The 15489-nt window shown below is 44.3% G+C and overlaps 1 protein-coding gene across 3 annotated transcripts in view; it reads left to right on the forward strand.

Annotated features, from left to right (window-relative positions):
* pot1 (protection of telomeres 1 homolog) overlaps positions 1-15489 on the forward strand; it is a 266060-nt gene that overhangs the window by 116198 nt on the left and 134373 nt on the right. For all 3 annotated transcript variants that reach the window (XM_052030226.1, XM_052030224.1, XM_052030227.1), the window contains exon 7: positions 7150-7264. In XM_052030226.1, the coding sequence (XP_051886186.1) occupies positions 7150-7264 (115 nt within the window). The remainder of the gene's footprint in view (positions 1-7149; positions 7265-15489) is intronic.

A 15489-nucleotide genomic window follows, 5' to 3' on the forward strand; every position in this document is an offset into this window, starting at 1 on the left:
CTGCCTGACCTGCTGAGTTCCTCCAGCAGCTTGTGTGTTGTTGCAGATTTTCAGCATCTGCAGTCTTTCTTGCCTCTCTGTCGGAAAGAGGTGATTGCAGTGGAGAAGGTGTAGAGGAGATTCACTAGGATGTTGCCTGGGATGGAGTGTTGCAGTTATGAGGAGAGACCCCATAGAATCGGTCTGTTTTCTTTGGAGCAGAGGAGGCTGAGAGGGAACCCGATGGAATTTTAAAGAAAAAACATTGAGGGGCATGGAAATGATAGACAGTAGGAAACCTTTCCCCATAGCAGTGGTACCTAAAACTAGAGGGCATAGGTTTAAGGTAAGGGGTAAGGAGTTCAGTGGGGATCGCAGGAAGAACTTTCTCATCCAGAAGCTAGTTGGAATCCAGAAGGTACTGCCTGATTAGGTGGTTAAGACCATAAGGTACAGGAGCAGAATTAGGCCATTCAGCCCATCGAGTCTGCTCCACCATTCAATCATGGCTGGTATTTTTACAACCCCGTTCTCCCACCTTCTCCCCGTAACCCTTAGCCCCTTTACCAATAAAGAGCCTATCAATCTCTGCCTTAAGTACACCCAATCACTTGGCCTCTGCAGCCCTCTGTGGCAACGAATTCCACAGATTCGCCACTTCCTGGCTGAAGAAATTCCTCCACGTCTCAGTTTTAAAGGAATGTCCCTTTATTCCGAGGCTGCTCTCGGATCCTAGACTCTCCTACTAATGAAAACATCCCCTCCACGTCCATTCTATCCACGCCTTTCAGTATTCAGTAGGTTTCAGTGAGATCCCCCCTCATCCTCTGAACTGCAGGGACATCAAACGCTCCTCATATGTTAAACAAATACTTAGATACTCTCATAACATTTAAGAAGTATCTAGACGAACACTTGCATTGACAAAGCCTGGAAAGCTACAAGCCAAGTGATGGTAAATAGAATTCATATAGATAGATACAGTACTTGATAGTTAACATGGATGTGGTGGACTGAATGGCCTGTTTCTGTGCTGTGTCTATCACCTATTATCACTTGACATCCCCTCCCCACCTCTCTTCCCTTCGTCCTGTGCAATGAAAGTATGTTAATCTATCTTTATGAGTGGAATGAGTGGTAACCAGAGGACACTAAACCAGAATCTTTCAGAGTAATTGGCATGTGAACTACATAATCTATATTAAGTTGATATAGCCCTGATGAAAGTCTATTGATCTGAGGCATTCACTGTATTCCTCTCCACACTCCTTTACCAGCATTTCCTGTTGCAATGCAGCTATCCTGCATCTGCAAAATTTTGCTTTTGTTTGAGTGTTGTAATAAATGTCCTGTTGCCTGCAGTGACAGGTTTTACAGTGCGTTTAATGAATGCTGAATCTGATCGATAAGCTATCAACTGCTCTTTTTGAGACATCCAGCAGCTGTAGTGGGATGAAGATGATACATGCAAACACAATGATTTTAAGCAGGGAATTGGCGTTCACGAGCATTGTTTCTCTGATTGGATAAGGCAAACTGAAATACCGTGTTCAATGATATCCAGAATGAGCAGTGATGTACTGCCTGAGCAAAGGAAACCAAATGAGCAAAGGATCAACGATGCAACACACAGATCGAACTGAGGGTTCTGCAGAAAAACAGATGGATAACTCAAGCAAACCATCTTTTGCAGCCAAATCAATAAAGTAAATTTGTAACAAATACAGGTCACCATAAATAGGTAACATTTCAGTGCACCATACTAAGGCTCTTGAAAGCATGGAGCAGTGCTGTCAATAGATGGATAAATCCTAGCTCTGTGATTTTTTTTTCCAGTCGTGAGCAAGTTACTTCTCTATTTCTCCATTCTTTTATCTCTATTTCTCTTTTTACCCTCAGAACCAATCTGCTCTTTTGGTTTGTAGTGAAAGCTGGGGTCAGCAAAGCTAATCCTCCGTTCAGTGCAGTAAAAAATGATTTCTGTTGCACTTGCCGAGCTTATCATTTTCGAAGATGGTTTTCTCTATTGCTATGCATAGCTCGGTTTTGTACTGAATCTTTTGCGACGCACGGCTTAAAAAATGGGTGGGATTAGAGGCACCTTGCTATCTTCTGTGTGAGCATTCTCTAAGAACGTGGGAGATTTGCCATAATGACTAAGGGGGTGATAGTAGAAGGGGAGATAATGGGGCAAGAAACAGTAAAGCTCAAACCAGTTACTGTCTCTCCTGGATTCATCTTTCATTTTTGATCAGGATCAGGCTTATTATCACAGACTTGGATGACGTGAAATTTGTTGTTTAGCGGCAGCAGTACAGTACAAGGACGTAAAATTATTACAAATTACAAAAGTAAGTAAATTATGCAAAACAATAAGGAATAACGAGGTAGTGTTCATGGACCATTCAGAAATCTGATGGCAGAGGGGAAGAAGCTGTTTCTGAATTGTTGGGCTTGAATTATTTATACAAAAATTCAGAAAGCAGTCTAAGAAGGGCAAGTACAACTAGCAGGTTGAATATTGAGTTCTAGTGCCCTGTAACTGTTGATGTTGGCACTACATTGCAATTACCGGGATTTTTAAGCATTGAGTACCTTAAGCACACTTGTAAAATCTACAGCTGAGGAGCTTGAGTTGTTTGTCTGGGATGGTCTAGTAGTTAGTATTGCTGACCAGGCTCAAATTCAATCCACCATCCTGAAACAGTACAAGCAATAACTAAAGCTGCTCAAATGATCACAGGAGGATTGGATAAAATAGAACAGTTGATTGCAGTTCATTTGTCAAGAGGTGTGATGATTTTTTTTTATACTCCCAGACCTTCATGAATGTCTTGTGATTTTGAGTTTGTGTCAATGGGAATTTGAAAGGAAAGGCTGTGTGTTGGATGACCTGAACTGGTGCTGGGAGATGTTGAGGCCATCTCAAGTCACTGGACTTGTACCACTTGATTTCCTAGTCAGTGATTAAAGCTGCCCATTTTCAGCATTCTCAAAATGGATGGAATGCTTAGAATACGTCTTTATCATATTGTGGCCAATTTCCTGTTTGGAGAGGATTTCCTTAGATTTAGCTAATATCACCTGAGGAAATAGATTGGGTAATGTTATTAATTCAGGGTCCATTGGAGCTCTATCTGATGTTACTGGGTGTGTAACAGGGTGCTCCGAGTTAAATTTCCTATCTTCTCCTCCTCCTAAGCAGTCCCCAGGGATCAAGGATGAAATGCTTCCGCTCCTGTTTTGCGGGTTCTGCTGGTGAGGCCAATACGGGAATCGCAAACTCTTCCAGGATGGAGTGGCAAGTGCCTGACGAGTAGCGGTGCTGGGTAGTTCGTGAGGTGCTGCACTTCTTCACTGCTTATGCAGGGCTCCTGTGTGCTCTTCATGCCTGGACTCAATATCATCCTGAATGTTCCTTCTCCAGCTTGAGTGACAATGGGCCAGAGATTCCTGGAAGACAGTAGGAATTTTGCATTTCTTCAGAGAGGCTTTGAGTACATCCTTGAATCTTTTCCTTTGTCTGGTAATCCCTTCCTGTGACAGAGCTCAGGATAAGAGTGTATGTTTCGGGAATCTGTTGTTGGGCATGCAAACAACATTGCCTATCCAACACAGCCAGCTAAGTGTAGCATGGACCTCAGTGCTGGCAACGTTGGCTTGGGATAAGAGTGGTTTGCTTACCCTTCCAGTGAATTCGGAGGACTTTGCAAAGACACATTGGTGGTATTTTTCTAGTGCCTTGGGATGCCTTCTACAGAGCACAAAGGAGAACAGGGATCATTGCTGTCCTGTAGACTTTGCGTTTTATGCCAGGGCTGAGGTCATAGAGTTGTACAGCACAGAAAAAGGCCCTTAGTTCCAAATGTTTCAGTGCCGACCAAATTGTATATTCAAGCTAATCCCATTTCCCAGCACTTGGCCCATATCATTCTAAACTCCTGTCATCCTTATACCTATCCATGTATTTCTTAAATATATCTAATGTACCTGCCTTAACTGGTTCCTCTGGCAGCTGGTTCCAGAAATCTACCACCCACTGTGTGTATATATATATAAAAAAAAGTTGCCCCTCAAGTTCTTATTAAAACCTTTCACCTCTAACCTTAAAACCATGTCCTCTAGTTTTAAGGCTGTGGAGGCACTGGAGGTCTTGATCTTCAAATATGCTTTCCCTCGATTGATCAGAGGCTCTGCTGGTACATTTCATGAGTGATGTCTCCCAAGGTATGGAAAGCCGGGGTCTCACCATGTCGGAGGGCAGCGTGGTGATGAGGAAAATTAGTGGAGGACCTTTGGTCTTGTGGATGTTGAGGCCCATCTTGTACGCTTCAGTGAACAAGTCAACAATTACTTGGGGCCTGGCCTCCAAACACGTGTAAACATCATTTGTCTGAGGTTTGGGTAACATACCACCATTAGGATAATCACCTTGCGTTTAATACCTTCCCAGTGGTTCCTGTGTGATTTGAGATCTGGCGTGTGCTGGGGTTTGAAGACAAATTGCTAATAATACCAGTAATTTTTAAGTTGCATTCAAAACACCTGTCTTCTCATAATCCATGTGGTGTATCTTGCTTGTGGCAAAAGCAGGTAGTTAATGCTTTCCTTTCATAATAATTTAACATTTGGTGGATGGTCAGCATGCTGATCTATTAAAAGCTTCATTTTCACTTTTAATAAGTACAAGTGATGAGTTACCTCGGGCACAAGTGTCATGAATGCTTTCATTAAAAAAATGCTTCTCGCCATATCAAGCATACTTGGTGTCAAAATAAGATGAAGCAAGGCCACCCATGTTTACACAGTGAAAGCAATGAGATTTGATTTAAACTAGAAACCGAAAACTCTTGCTGTTAAAGAAAAATCTTGCATTGAAATATGTCAGTTTTAAAATGCCCCAGATCACTTTATAGTCAAGGTGACACTTTTGAAGGGTAGTCACTGTTATATTGTAGAAATGTGTCAGCTAGTTTTCTTGCAACGGAAATTGTTTTAGTAATATACATTGATGAAGGGATATGTATTGACCAAGACATTGTCCTCAGTGCATTTGATCATCATTGAAATAATGGTGAAAGATCTCTTGTGTTAAAATGGGGCCTCGGTTCAAAGTTGCAATCGAAGGGGAGCACCCCTGACGGTGCAGCACTCCTTCTGCATTGCACTGATGGAGCAGATTAGATTTTTGTGCTTAAGTCTCGAGTGCGGCAAATCAGCGTGGGTGAAGAAAGGGCAACATTTTGTACTCGACCAGCAGTCAAGAGTTCTGAGCCATCAATTCAGAGACACAAGTTCAAGTCCTGCCACGGCAAGCAAGAAATTCAAATTCAATTAAATAAATTTGGAATTTCAAAACAAAAATAGCTTGAGCAACTAAAACCATGAAGCTGCTAAATTGTTCATCAAACTCCATCTGGTTCCCTAATATTCAAAAGGGAAGGAAATCTGCCATCTTTGCCTGGTATGATTTTCGACCACCCATTGTGGTTGATTCCTAGATACCTTTTGAGTTGGGAGGTAAGTAGGATTTGCCATTTATCTCCTAACTAATTAGGAATTGCCAACAATGTCCACCTCCTTGAGAATGAATAAATAGTAATAAAAAAGGCATTTTGGATTCAGAGTGGTTGGATGGGCTGAGGATTCGCTGAGCAGGTTTGAGAATGGCCTACTTGTCTGTGGTCTCGGTCCCTTTTGCGTTGAGGCAAAAGGTATTTATTCTTGTCTCCTTTTTCGTCTGCTTATGGGTATTGTGCAGTTGGACTCGTGTCTGTGGTAACAGGTAATTTCAGAAGACAAGCAAGAGGGCCAGTCTTAGTTGGGTGATAGAATTCTTGCCTCGGGTGACGTTTGTGGGTTTCAGTCCTGTTCCAGGAACATGAGCACATAATCCAGGCTGACACACCAGTGTAATACTGAACGGTTATGTCTTATTGTTGAAGTGTCAGACCAGAATACTGCCAGCCCTCGTGGCGTAAATGCTTCTTGGGTAGGATTCAAAGAAGAGCAAGGAAGTCCCAGCCAATACTTATCCCTCAACTCTGATCACTTAGACGGATTATATGGTCACTGGAACATTACTGTCTGTGGGCGCTTCCTGTGCAAAAATTAGACACAGCAGTTTCACTGTTGACAGCAATTCAAAAGCATGTGGTTCACTGGCTTTAGACTCATCGAAACGTCCTGAAATTGGGAAAGGTACAAAATAAATGGTAGCTCTGTCATTTTAATGAGGGGATGAAGGAAAGTGTTTCATTCAGATGTATCTTCGAAAGCGTTAACATTTGAAGGATGGGGATGAAATTGTGCCAAATGATTATGTGTTACTCTATTTTTGTGATTTTTAAGATTGAAATTTCATTGCTTTTTTAAAATCTTAATGAAAGACGACCCTGAGGGTTGTTGGCAGGGTGGATGTGGAAAGAATGTTTCCTCCTGTGGGAATATCTGGAATTAGGGATCACTGTTTAAAAATAGTGGGTTGCGCATTTAAGATGGAGATGAGGCAACATTTGTTCTTTCAGAGGGCCATGGGTGTTCGGAATTCTTCGTCAAAGGGCTGTAGAAGTAGAGGTTTTGGATATTTTTTATGGCAGAAGTAGATAGATTCCCAATAAGCGGGGGTGAAAGGTTAGAGTGGATCGACAGTAATGTTGAGTTGAGGTTACAGTCAGATCAGCCATAATCTTATTGAATCATTGAGCATCATTCGAGAGGTTGAATGGCCTTCTCGTCCTAATTCATTGTAATTTAATGGCAAAAAAGTTGTTCTCTTTGAAAGTTTTAGAGAAATGCGCAAATGTTGCACATTGTGGGGGGGGGAATATAACAAGAATGATTTTAATGGATAACCAGTGAATCATTTCTATCCCTAGGGCTGCCAGCGGCTCTTTTGTTTATTTCATTGATCAGTAGATTTGAAGAGCTTTGCCGCATGTACATTATGTGTGTTCTTACAGTTTTCACACTAACCGGTAATGACCTGCTGTGTCTGAAGCAAGGTGATTACAATTCATTGCAATGTGATATTCCACATTATCTGCAATGCGTAACAGACAGCCAATTACCAGTTGTTTTTTTGGGGCCAAATTGGACCAAAAGATTTGAGTATGTAGTAGAATAAAATAATTCTGTGACTGATGTTATTTTTATGCATTCTCTATGCAGGTTGGAATGCAGGATTATACGTACGTGCCACTAAATATGCTCAAAGGAGGAGTCACTGTAAATGTGTATGGCGTTGTGAAATTCTTCAAGCCTCCATATCGCAGCAAAGGAACAGGTATGTAAGTACCTGTGATTCACATGAGGTCAAGCTATACAAGGTAAATAAAAGTGTACCATTGCAAATGGTCAAGGTGTGCAATGACACAGTGTGAACGGCTAATGATAAATCATGGAACAATATTGCATTAGAGGAACAGTTACACATCTGTATTTGCTGTATGAAAGAGTATCCCACTTATCCTCAATGGCCTGCTCTTTTGCAGTACCCTTTCGAATATTTCTCTGAGATATTTTGGATCTTGGCTTCATTTTTTTTTAAAATCACTACTCATTCCGGTTCTATCACTGCTTCTAATGATGCGATTTACATTTTAATAACATTTAGTTTTAAGAAAGTAATTCTAATCTCTCCCTATTTTCTTTTGGTCTTCACTGATATTCTCTGGTGAGCAATTCTCACACCAGTGCAAATGGTTTTTCTGTTTCCTTTATTAAAACTCCTTATGAATTTGACTCCTGGTAGCAGATCTCTTACCTAAAGGTCCTCTCCCCAACTCTCACCGCCCTCGTTTAAACATCTCTTTTCTTTCCTCTCCTCAGAATATCCCATTCATATAGTGGCATGTTGGCTTTGACAGGTTGCAAAAGCTTTGAACATTATCCAGGTATCTATACGTGCTCTCTGTAAGGCTGAGATGTTTTCACGTTACTTTTTAATTTCAGTCAGTGGTAGAATGCAGGCTTATAATTGAGATATATAGTGTTTAATGAAGACGTTGTTAATCTTCATTTATAGGCTCATCATAGATTAGTGATCTACCATCTGCTGTTGAAAGGAAGCTACCAAATGCTCTTTACCTGTACTGTATATTTCTTCAATGACATTCTGATCTGAGCTAATTTTACTGTTAATTACAATATGTCAAAGTTAGAGTTTTTCTTGAGCTCTGTTCCTAATTTACAGTTGTTCGTTTTTATTTGCACTTTCTGGATATTGCCAAACTTCCTGAAGATCGGAATATAACATTTCATGGGAATTTCTGTGATTGCATTTCGATACCTTATGAGATGGTAATAACATAATGGTAGTTTTAATGGGCTAGTAATACAGAGTCCTGAGCTTGTGGACTGGAGACTGATTTAAATGTAATTAACTAAACAGATTCTGCACTAAAAAGTGAGCATCAGTAATGGTGACCATTAAACTACTGGAATAATAAGGGAAAATTCTGGAAGTAGTAAGCAGGCCAGGCAGCATCTATGGAGGGAACCAGAGCTAAAGTTTCAGGTCTGTGATCTTTTGTTTCCAAACAACATTTAGGAAAAAGACATGTTGGATGTTGCAGAGAAAGGGGAGAGGTGGAGGGGGTGGGACCAAGAGGAAATGAAAGTCCCAGTTGGATGTGGGTTGAGAGTGGGTGGTGAAAACTTGTTAATAGCAGCTAATCTATCTGGGAAAGCTGTCAGGAGAGAACAGAGGAAGCATCTGTGACATCCATCCTCTCTCAGTATCTTCACTGTGGGTGCTGTCTGTGTGGAGTTTGCTTGTTCTCAATGTGACCATGTGGCTTTCTTACGGATTCTACGGTTTCCTCCCACATCCCAAAGGTGTGCTGGCAGGTTAAATGCCCCTCGTGTAGATGGTTGGGAGGAGGATTAGCAAGGAGTTGATGGGCATGAGGGAGAGAATAGGTTCCAGGGAAATAAGTGATGGGAAGGCTCTGAGAGCTGACAAAGGGCCGAAATCCTCCCATATTGTAAGAAACAAAATGAGGTATCACAGACATTCCTTTTGTTCTACTCACTCCTTCCCCCTTCTCCGATTCTCTGTATTCTCAATGTTCTGAGTTCTGATGAAAGATAGTGTACCTAAAACATTATCCCTGTTTCTCCACAGATGCTGCCTGATCTGCTGAGTATCCTCAGCATTTTCTGTTTGCATTTCAGCATTATAGCATCTACTTGTTTTCCGGTGAAGTTACTGGATTTTTTTTTTAATTACCTGGTTTGCTAACAGCATTTAGAGGAAGAAACCTGCCCTGTAGGTGACCCCAGACCACAGTAACACAGTTAACTCTTAACCGACCTCTGAAATGGCCAAGCAAGCCAAGTTCGAGGGAGGTATTTATTCTGGAGTTCTCACTGACGCCCAGATCTGGAAATTATTTTCTGTAAAGAAGATTACATTTAACTAAAGATAATATTAAAATAAATGCATTTTGTCAAGTTATGCTGTTACTTAAGATGATGTTCCAATGTAACAGTTAAACTCAGTCTTGATGTTGATACTGCCTGTGGAATTAGATTGGATTTGCAGTAAAGAAACTTGTCATTCAGTGGAACTGGTCTGTGCTGGTAATTATTCACCACGCAACCTTTCCTTATTTGGGACTTCATCTAATTCTATCAGAATTATCTTGCCTTCTGTTCTCCATGTCTTTACTAGATTTCCCCAAAAGGCACCTGTGCTGCTCAGCTTGACTAATCCACATGGTGTAGCAAGTCTACGTTCTTAACACACACTATGTTACAAACTTCCTCCTGAATTTCCCAACAGATTTATTAGCGACTATTTTACATGTGTATTCCCCAATTCTGTGTCAATGGAAGTGCTTCTCTGAGCCCATCTCCTCCGTAAATCTAATGGGTCAGCTCTTATCCATCTCTCTCCCAGAGAAAAGAGCTACAGTCTGTTCAGTTTCCTGTAATGGTTCTAACCAGTCACCTGGTATCTCTTCTGGACTAAGGTCAAGAAGCTCCTGGAAACACTCAGCAGGACAGGCAGCATCAATGGAGGGAGAAACTAGAATTATTGTTTCGGGTCAATGACCTTTCATCAGAGCAGGAAAAGAACAAGCATGTTTTAAGTTTCAGAGAGGGGGAGGGAACAAGGCGAATGTCTGTGATGGGATGGAAACAAGCAAGAGACAGACCCTACTACTTATTGCCCCTGTTGTGGGAAGGGAGAGGTTTTGCATTTGGGTTGCAGGTTCTGCCAGGTGTAAGGATCTGGTTGCGATACTTTCTGTCTGTTGTCTGTAACCCGTTGCTGTGGGCGGCGGATGGATGGGTAAACTCTGAGCTCCAGGGCAAAAGGAGGGAGTGTGCGGATGGAGGAGTGGGGTTGAGTGGCTGGGGTAAAGATTGCAGACAACAGAGGAATAACAAGGAGTGGGTGTGGTAGGACATTGGACGTGCCAGGCAGCCAGAGGGTTGTGGCTGTGGGGGTGAAGCAAGGGCTTTGATCACATTTGGGTGAGGTTGATCACGGTAGCTGGTTTGCTGGGCTGGGATTCACAAGCAGGATGGAAGCCCTCTTATTCACCACACTGCAATCCCTGCCTTCCTTTCCCCATTTCTTGAGCCCTGGGCAACCCGACCAGCCAAACCTAAACTGGAGCTAAAACTTCAGGCACACAACTTTACTTAAATGCACAAAGCGCCTTTGTGTGCATGTTCCACTGTCTGGATTTGCAGGCTGGTTAGGATTATGAAAGAGATTTACTTTTTCTTTTAACCTTATCCTTTTGCCTGCCCGTTTTTGTGGGTTGAAATATCCCCCAGTGTGTGTGCAATCCCCCAGCAGAGTGAAACTAGCCACCTGCAAGCTGCTAATCTGTGTGGTTTCAGAATTTCCCATTGTAAGTACATGGTATGAGGGTGATGGGGGGAGTGTCTCATCAGCTGCAGAGGGTGTGCTTCTGATTGAGCCTGGCACGACCCAGAGGGCAATCTCCATGACAAAGTCAGTCCTCATTACCTCTGTGCATCCACAGTGGACTTGACTGCGTGCCCTTCACCGCAAAGTTCACTGTGAAGCAGAGAAATAACAAGAATGGTTAAAATTCATCTGAGTGCCACAGTGGTATGAGGCTCTGAGTAATTAGGCTGTTGCGTTTGCAGTTGCTGGGGTCACTTCTTGAGGCCCCTTTGTGTATGTTGAACTAAGAACTGATTGCTTAAAATACATGCTTACTAATTACAATTGTTGCTATGGATGCAAGCTGGAGTTTGCCCAGTTTTGAGTATTTTAATGTTATCTTTCTTTAGCTGATTTGAAAAGGGGGGACTTCTGCTCACGTCGCATCTTTTACATCTCTCCCTGAAAGGCCTAGAATCCTTTGTAGGCAGATTAGGGGGTTTGAGATGTTGTGCTTGTTCTAATGTAAGGACTGTGCAGTCAGAGTGCCTTGGGAACCCCAGTCAAACAATGAGGAGATAAATTTCAGGCTCTCTGTTTTGTTACTGCTGGTCAGAGGATAAATGTCGGTCGGGACACTGGAATAACTTCCTGCTTGCTCTTCAAAACAGCAGCATGTGTTTTATTTTTCCAACTGCCTTAGAAAGTAGACTTGGTTTAACATCTCATCCAGAAGATGGCAGCTCCAACACTGCAGCACTCCCTTCTTTTGACGACTTTTGACTCGGATCTCAGGAAACACTGCCAACTGTGTGAGGTGATGCCAACCTAGAATTCATTTGGAAACTTTGAATTTGGGAAGCCTTTGGGAGAAGGGGTAAAATTGGCCCAAAGTGTCATATAGAATGTAGGTGTGCTGCCCATGTATCGGGTAAGGGACACACGCAAGGGATACTTCCCCAGACCTGAACTTGGCCTTGGGCCTGTTGCCAGTAGTCTTGCTTCACACTTTGGTTCATGCTTGGAGAAAGCCAACATTATCCACAATGCTCGCTGTAGCCTTGATCCTTAACTTGAGAACCCCAACATCTGAACCCCGGCTGCATCCAAAAAATAATCCTGACTTTGACTGTGCTTTCCCCTTTGGGGGAATGGCCTACTCCTGCTCCTGTTTCCTAAGTTAATACTGCGGTTGACTTTCAGCTCCACAGTTGTTCTTCCTGCTTTTGTTGCTGTGTCCATGTAAATTTAAATAAAGGAGGATCATTATGGAAAGTTAGACCAAGCTTGGGCATTTGGCTTCTGGTTCTGGTCCAAAGCTCCCCGGTACGTTCTGTGCCAATAGAACCTGAAGGTAAGTAGGCAGGCATTTTGCTTCACATGGTTTGCTTCTGAGTGTTCCTTGATGAAGTTAATGCAAGGCATGTAATCTCAGGGAATCTGAAGAGGCAGCGTCAGCTACCCAAAAGGACTCCTTTCACTCAAAGGGAGATTTGGTATTTTTATTGGTTTGTTATTGTCCTACAAATCTGTGATCCAGTGAAAAGCTTTTGTTTGCGTGCCATCCAGACAAATTGTTCCATACAGTACATCGAGGTAGTAAAAAGTAAAATGGAATGCAGAATATAGTGTTGTAGTTGGAGGAAGGGCAGTGCAGGTAGACAAATAAAGTGCAAGGGCCACAACAAGGTATATTGGGAGATCAAGTTTATCTTTTAGTGTCTGCGAGGTCTGATAACGGTGGGTTAGAAGCTGTACTTGAGACTGGTGGTACGTGCTCTCAAGTTTTTGTATCTTCTGCTTGTCGGGGGGGGGGGGGGGAAGGGGAGGGGAAGAGCGAATGACCGGAGTGGGGGGTGTTGGGGTGGGTCCTTGATTATGTCGGCTGCTTTCCCAAGTCAGTGGAGGGGAGGCCGCATTGTGTGATGGGCTGGGCTGCGTTCACAACTCTCTGCAGTTTCTAGAGAAATAAATGACTGCAGATGTTGGAATCTAAGTGAAAAACACAATGATGTTGGAGGAGCTCAGCAGGCCAGGCAGCATCTGTGGAGAAAAGCAGATGGTCAACGTTTTGGGTCAGGACCTCTTTCCCCTTCTGATGACCCATTCTTCTGCTTCCAGCTCTCTTCTTCCACCTGGACTCCCAGACCGGGCCTGTTACCTTCCCTGGACCTATTCATAGCCGACTATCGGTGCGACATCGGCCGTCTTGACTTTTCTGCTCCCCTCACCCACTCCAACCTGACCCCTTCTGAACGCTGTGCTCTCCACTCCCTCCGCACCAACCCTGACATTGTCATCAAACCAGCCGACAAAGGTGGTGCCGTGGTAGTCTGGCACACTGACCTCTACCTTGCAGAGGCCGGACACCAACTCTCGGACACTTCCTCCTACCTACCCCTGAACTATGACCCCATCAAGGACCACCAGGACATTACCTCCTGCACCATCATTGATCTCCTCACCAAGGGAGATCCCCCCGTCCCCCTGCCACCGCCACCGCCACCGCCACCCCCCCCCCCCACCCCCACAGCTCCCAACATGATAGTCCCGCAACCTAGGACTACCCGCTTCTATCTCCTCCCCAAAATCCCGGCAGACCTATTGTCTCCGCATGCTCTTGCTCCACGGAACTCATCTGCTCTCACGCCCACCCCTCCCAGACCCAACAGGGAAAGGATCCCCCTTGTCCACACACTTCATCCCACCAGCCTACATATCCAACACATCATTCTCCGCCACTTCTGCCATCTCCAACGGGACCCCAGCACCAAGCATAGCTTCCCCTCCCCGCCCCTTTCTGCCTTTCGCAGGGACTGCTCTCTCCGCGACTCTTCCCCCCCGCCCTCCCCACCCCGGCGACTTTCCACTGCCCCCGCCACAGGTGCAACAACACCTGCCCCTACACCACTTCCATCCAGGGACCCAAACAGTCCTTTCAGGTGAGACAGAGATTCACCTGCACCTCCCTTAATATCATCTACTGCATTCTGTGCTCCAAGTGTGGCCTCCTCTACAATGGTGAGACCAAACGCAGACTAGGTGACTTTCGCTGAGCACCTGCGCTCCGTCCGTAACCGCGATCGGCATCTCCCCGCTGCCAGTCACTTCAACTCCCCCTCCCACACTATCACTGATAGGTCAGTCCTCGGCCTCCTCCACTGCCAGGAGAATTCCAAGCGCAAACTGGAGGAACAGCACCTCATTTTCCGTCTTGAAACCTTGCAGCGGCATGAACATTGAATTCTCCCTCTTTAAGTAATCCCCACCCCCCCACCACACACCCACCTCCAACCATGCCTTTCTTCCCTTTCCTAGCCTCTTTTTTTCTACCCCCCTTTTTCACTGTTTCCTCCTTACCCTTAACCCTGGTGGATCTGCTCTCCCCTCCTCCCCCGCACCTGCCTATCACTATCTCTTGCCTGCATCTACCTATCACCACCCTGTGCCCACCCCGCCTCCCCTCTTTTGTCCACCTATCACTGCTCTGCTTTTCCGTCCTATATATTGGGCTTCCCCTTTTCCTATCTTCAGTACTGAAGAAGGGTCCTGACCCGAAACGTTGACCGCCTGCTTTTCTCCATGGATGTTGCCTGACCTGCTGAGTTCCTCCAGCATCACAGTGTTTCTCTTTTCTGTTTCTCGCAGTCTTGGGCAGAGCAGTTGCCATACCAAGCTGCAAGGCATCCTGACTGGATACTTTCTATGGTGCATCTGTAAAAATTGTTAAGCGACATCAGGATCCTGCTGAATTTCCTTCACCTTCTGAGGAAGCAGAGGCATTGGTGTGCTCTCTTGGCTGTAGTGTCCACGTGGCTGTTCCACAATAAATTGTATTTTATTTACTGTATATTCAGCAATTTTAATTGTATTCGGCAATAGAAATGGCAACATAAGCAGGAATCTGACAACGGATGAATAGAAGCTCGATGATCACGTGGACATCCCATTTGTGGCCACCTGATGTGGGCTTTGTAATGGGTCCTGGATGAGATGGGTCCTCCTCTGGTCCAAAGGAAGAGAGAGATGAGTGTCGATTCTGATTCTCTCAAGGATGATTGGTCATGACACGAGAGTGGGATTCTGGAGGAAGAAGGGAAGCTGTGTGGAAATGTTGACAGCACAGTCATGGAGGTGGTCAAGGAAAGGACTGCGGAGATGATGAGGCGGGAGAGGTGAATGCAATGGCAATTAAAAGAGGAGGGTGTGGAAACAAGTGGGTCACTGTCCTTGATGGGAGGGAAGAGGAGGTGGTGGGGACTGGATTACCAGCAGGGAGTAGGTAGTGGTATGATCAGTTCACATTGCCAGTGGGCACTCTGGATGCTCATTAGATTTGTAGCCTTTTTTAAACCAGTTCCCCAGATCCCCTGCTTCAGTTGCTATTTTGCCGGCTGCTGTTTATGTTTGTTGCTCAATTATTTAATTGCATCTGACCTAGAATTTGGTGGGTTTTTCACCTGAGCGCGAGCCACCTCTGTCACCTGATGTCAACTTCTGAATGCAGTCTAACTGCCCAGCAGTCAACCTGACCAATAGTGGTTTACACACAATCACTGTGCATCTTTATCGGTTCTTTGTTGAATGGTGCGAAGCAGTGACTGGGGCTCTGAGGGAAGGTGCTGAGAATGCAGATGTGT

The sequence above is a fragment of the Pristis pectinata genome, chromosome 15, assembly GCF_009764475.1.
Source record: "Pristis pectinata isolate sPriPec2 chromosome 15, sPriPec2.1.pri, whole genome shotgun sequence".
Lineage (NCBI taxonomy): Eukaryota > Metazoa > Chordata > Chondrichthyes > Rhinopristiformes > Pristidae > Pristis > Pristis pectinata.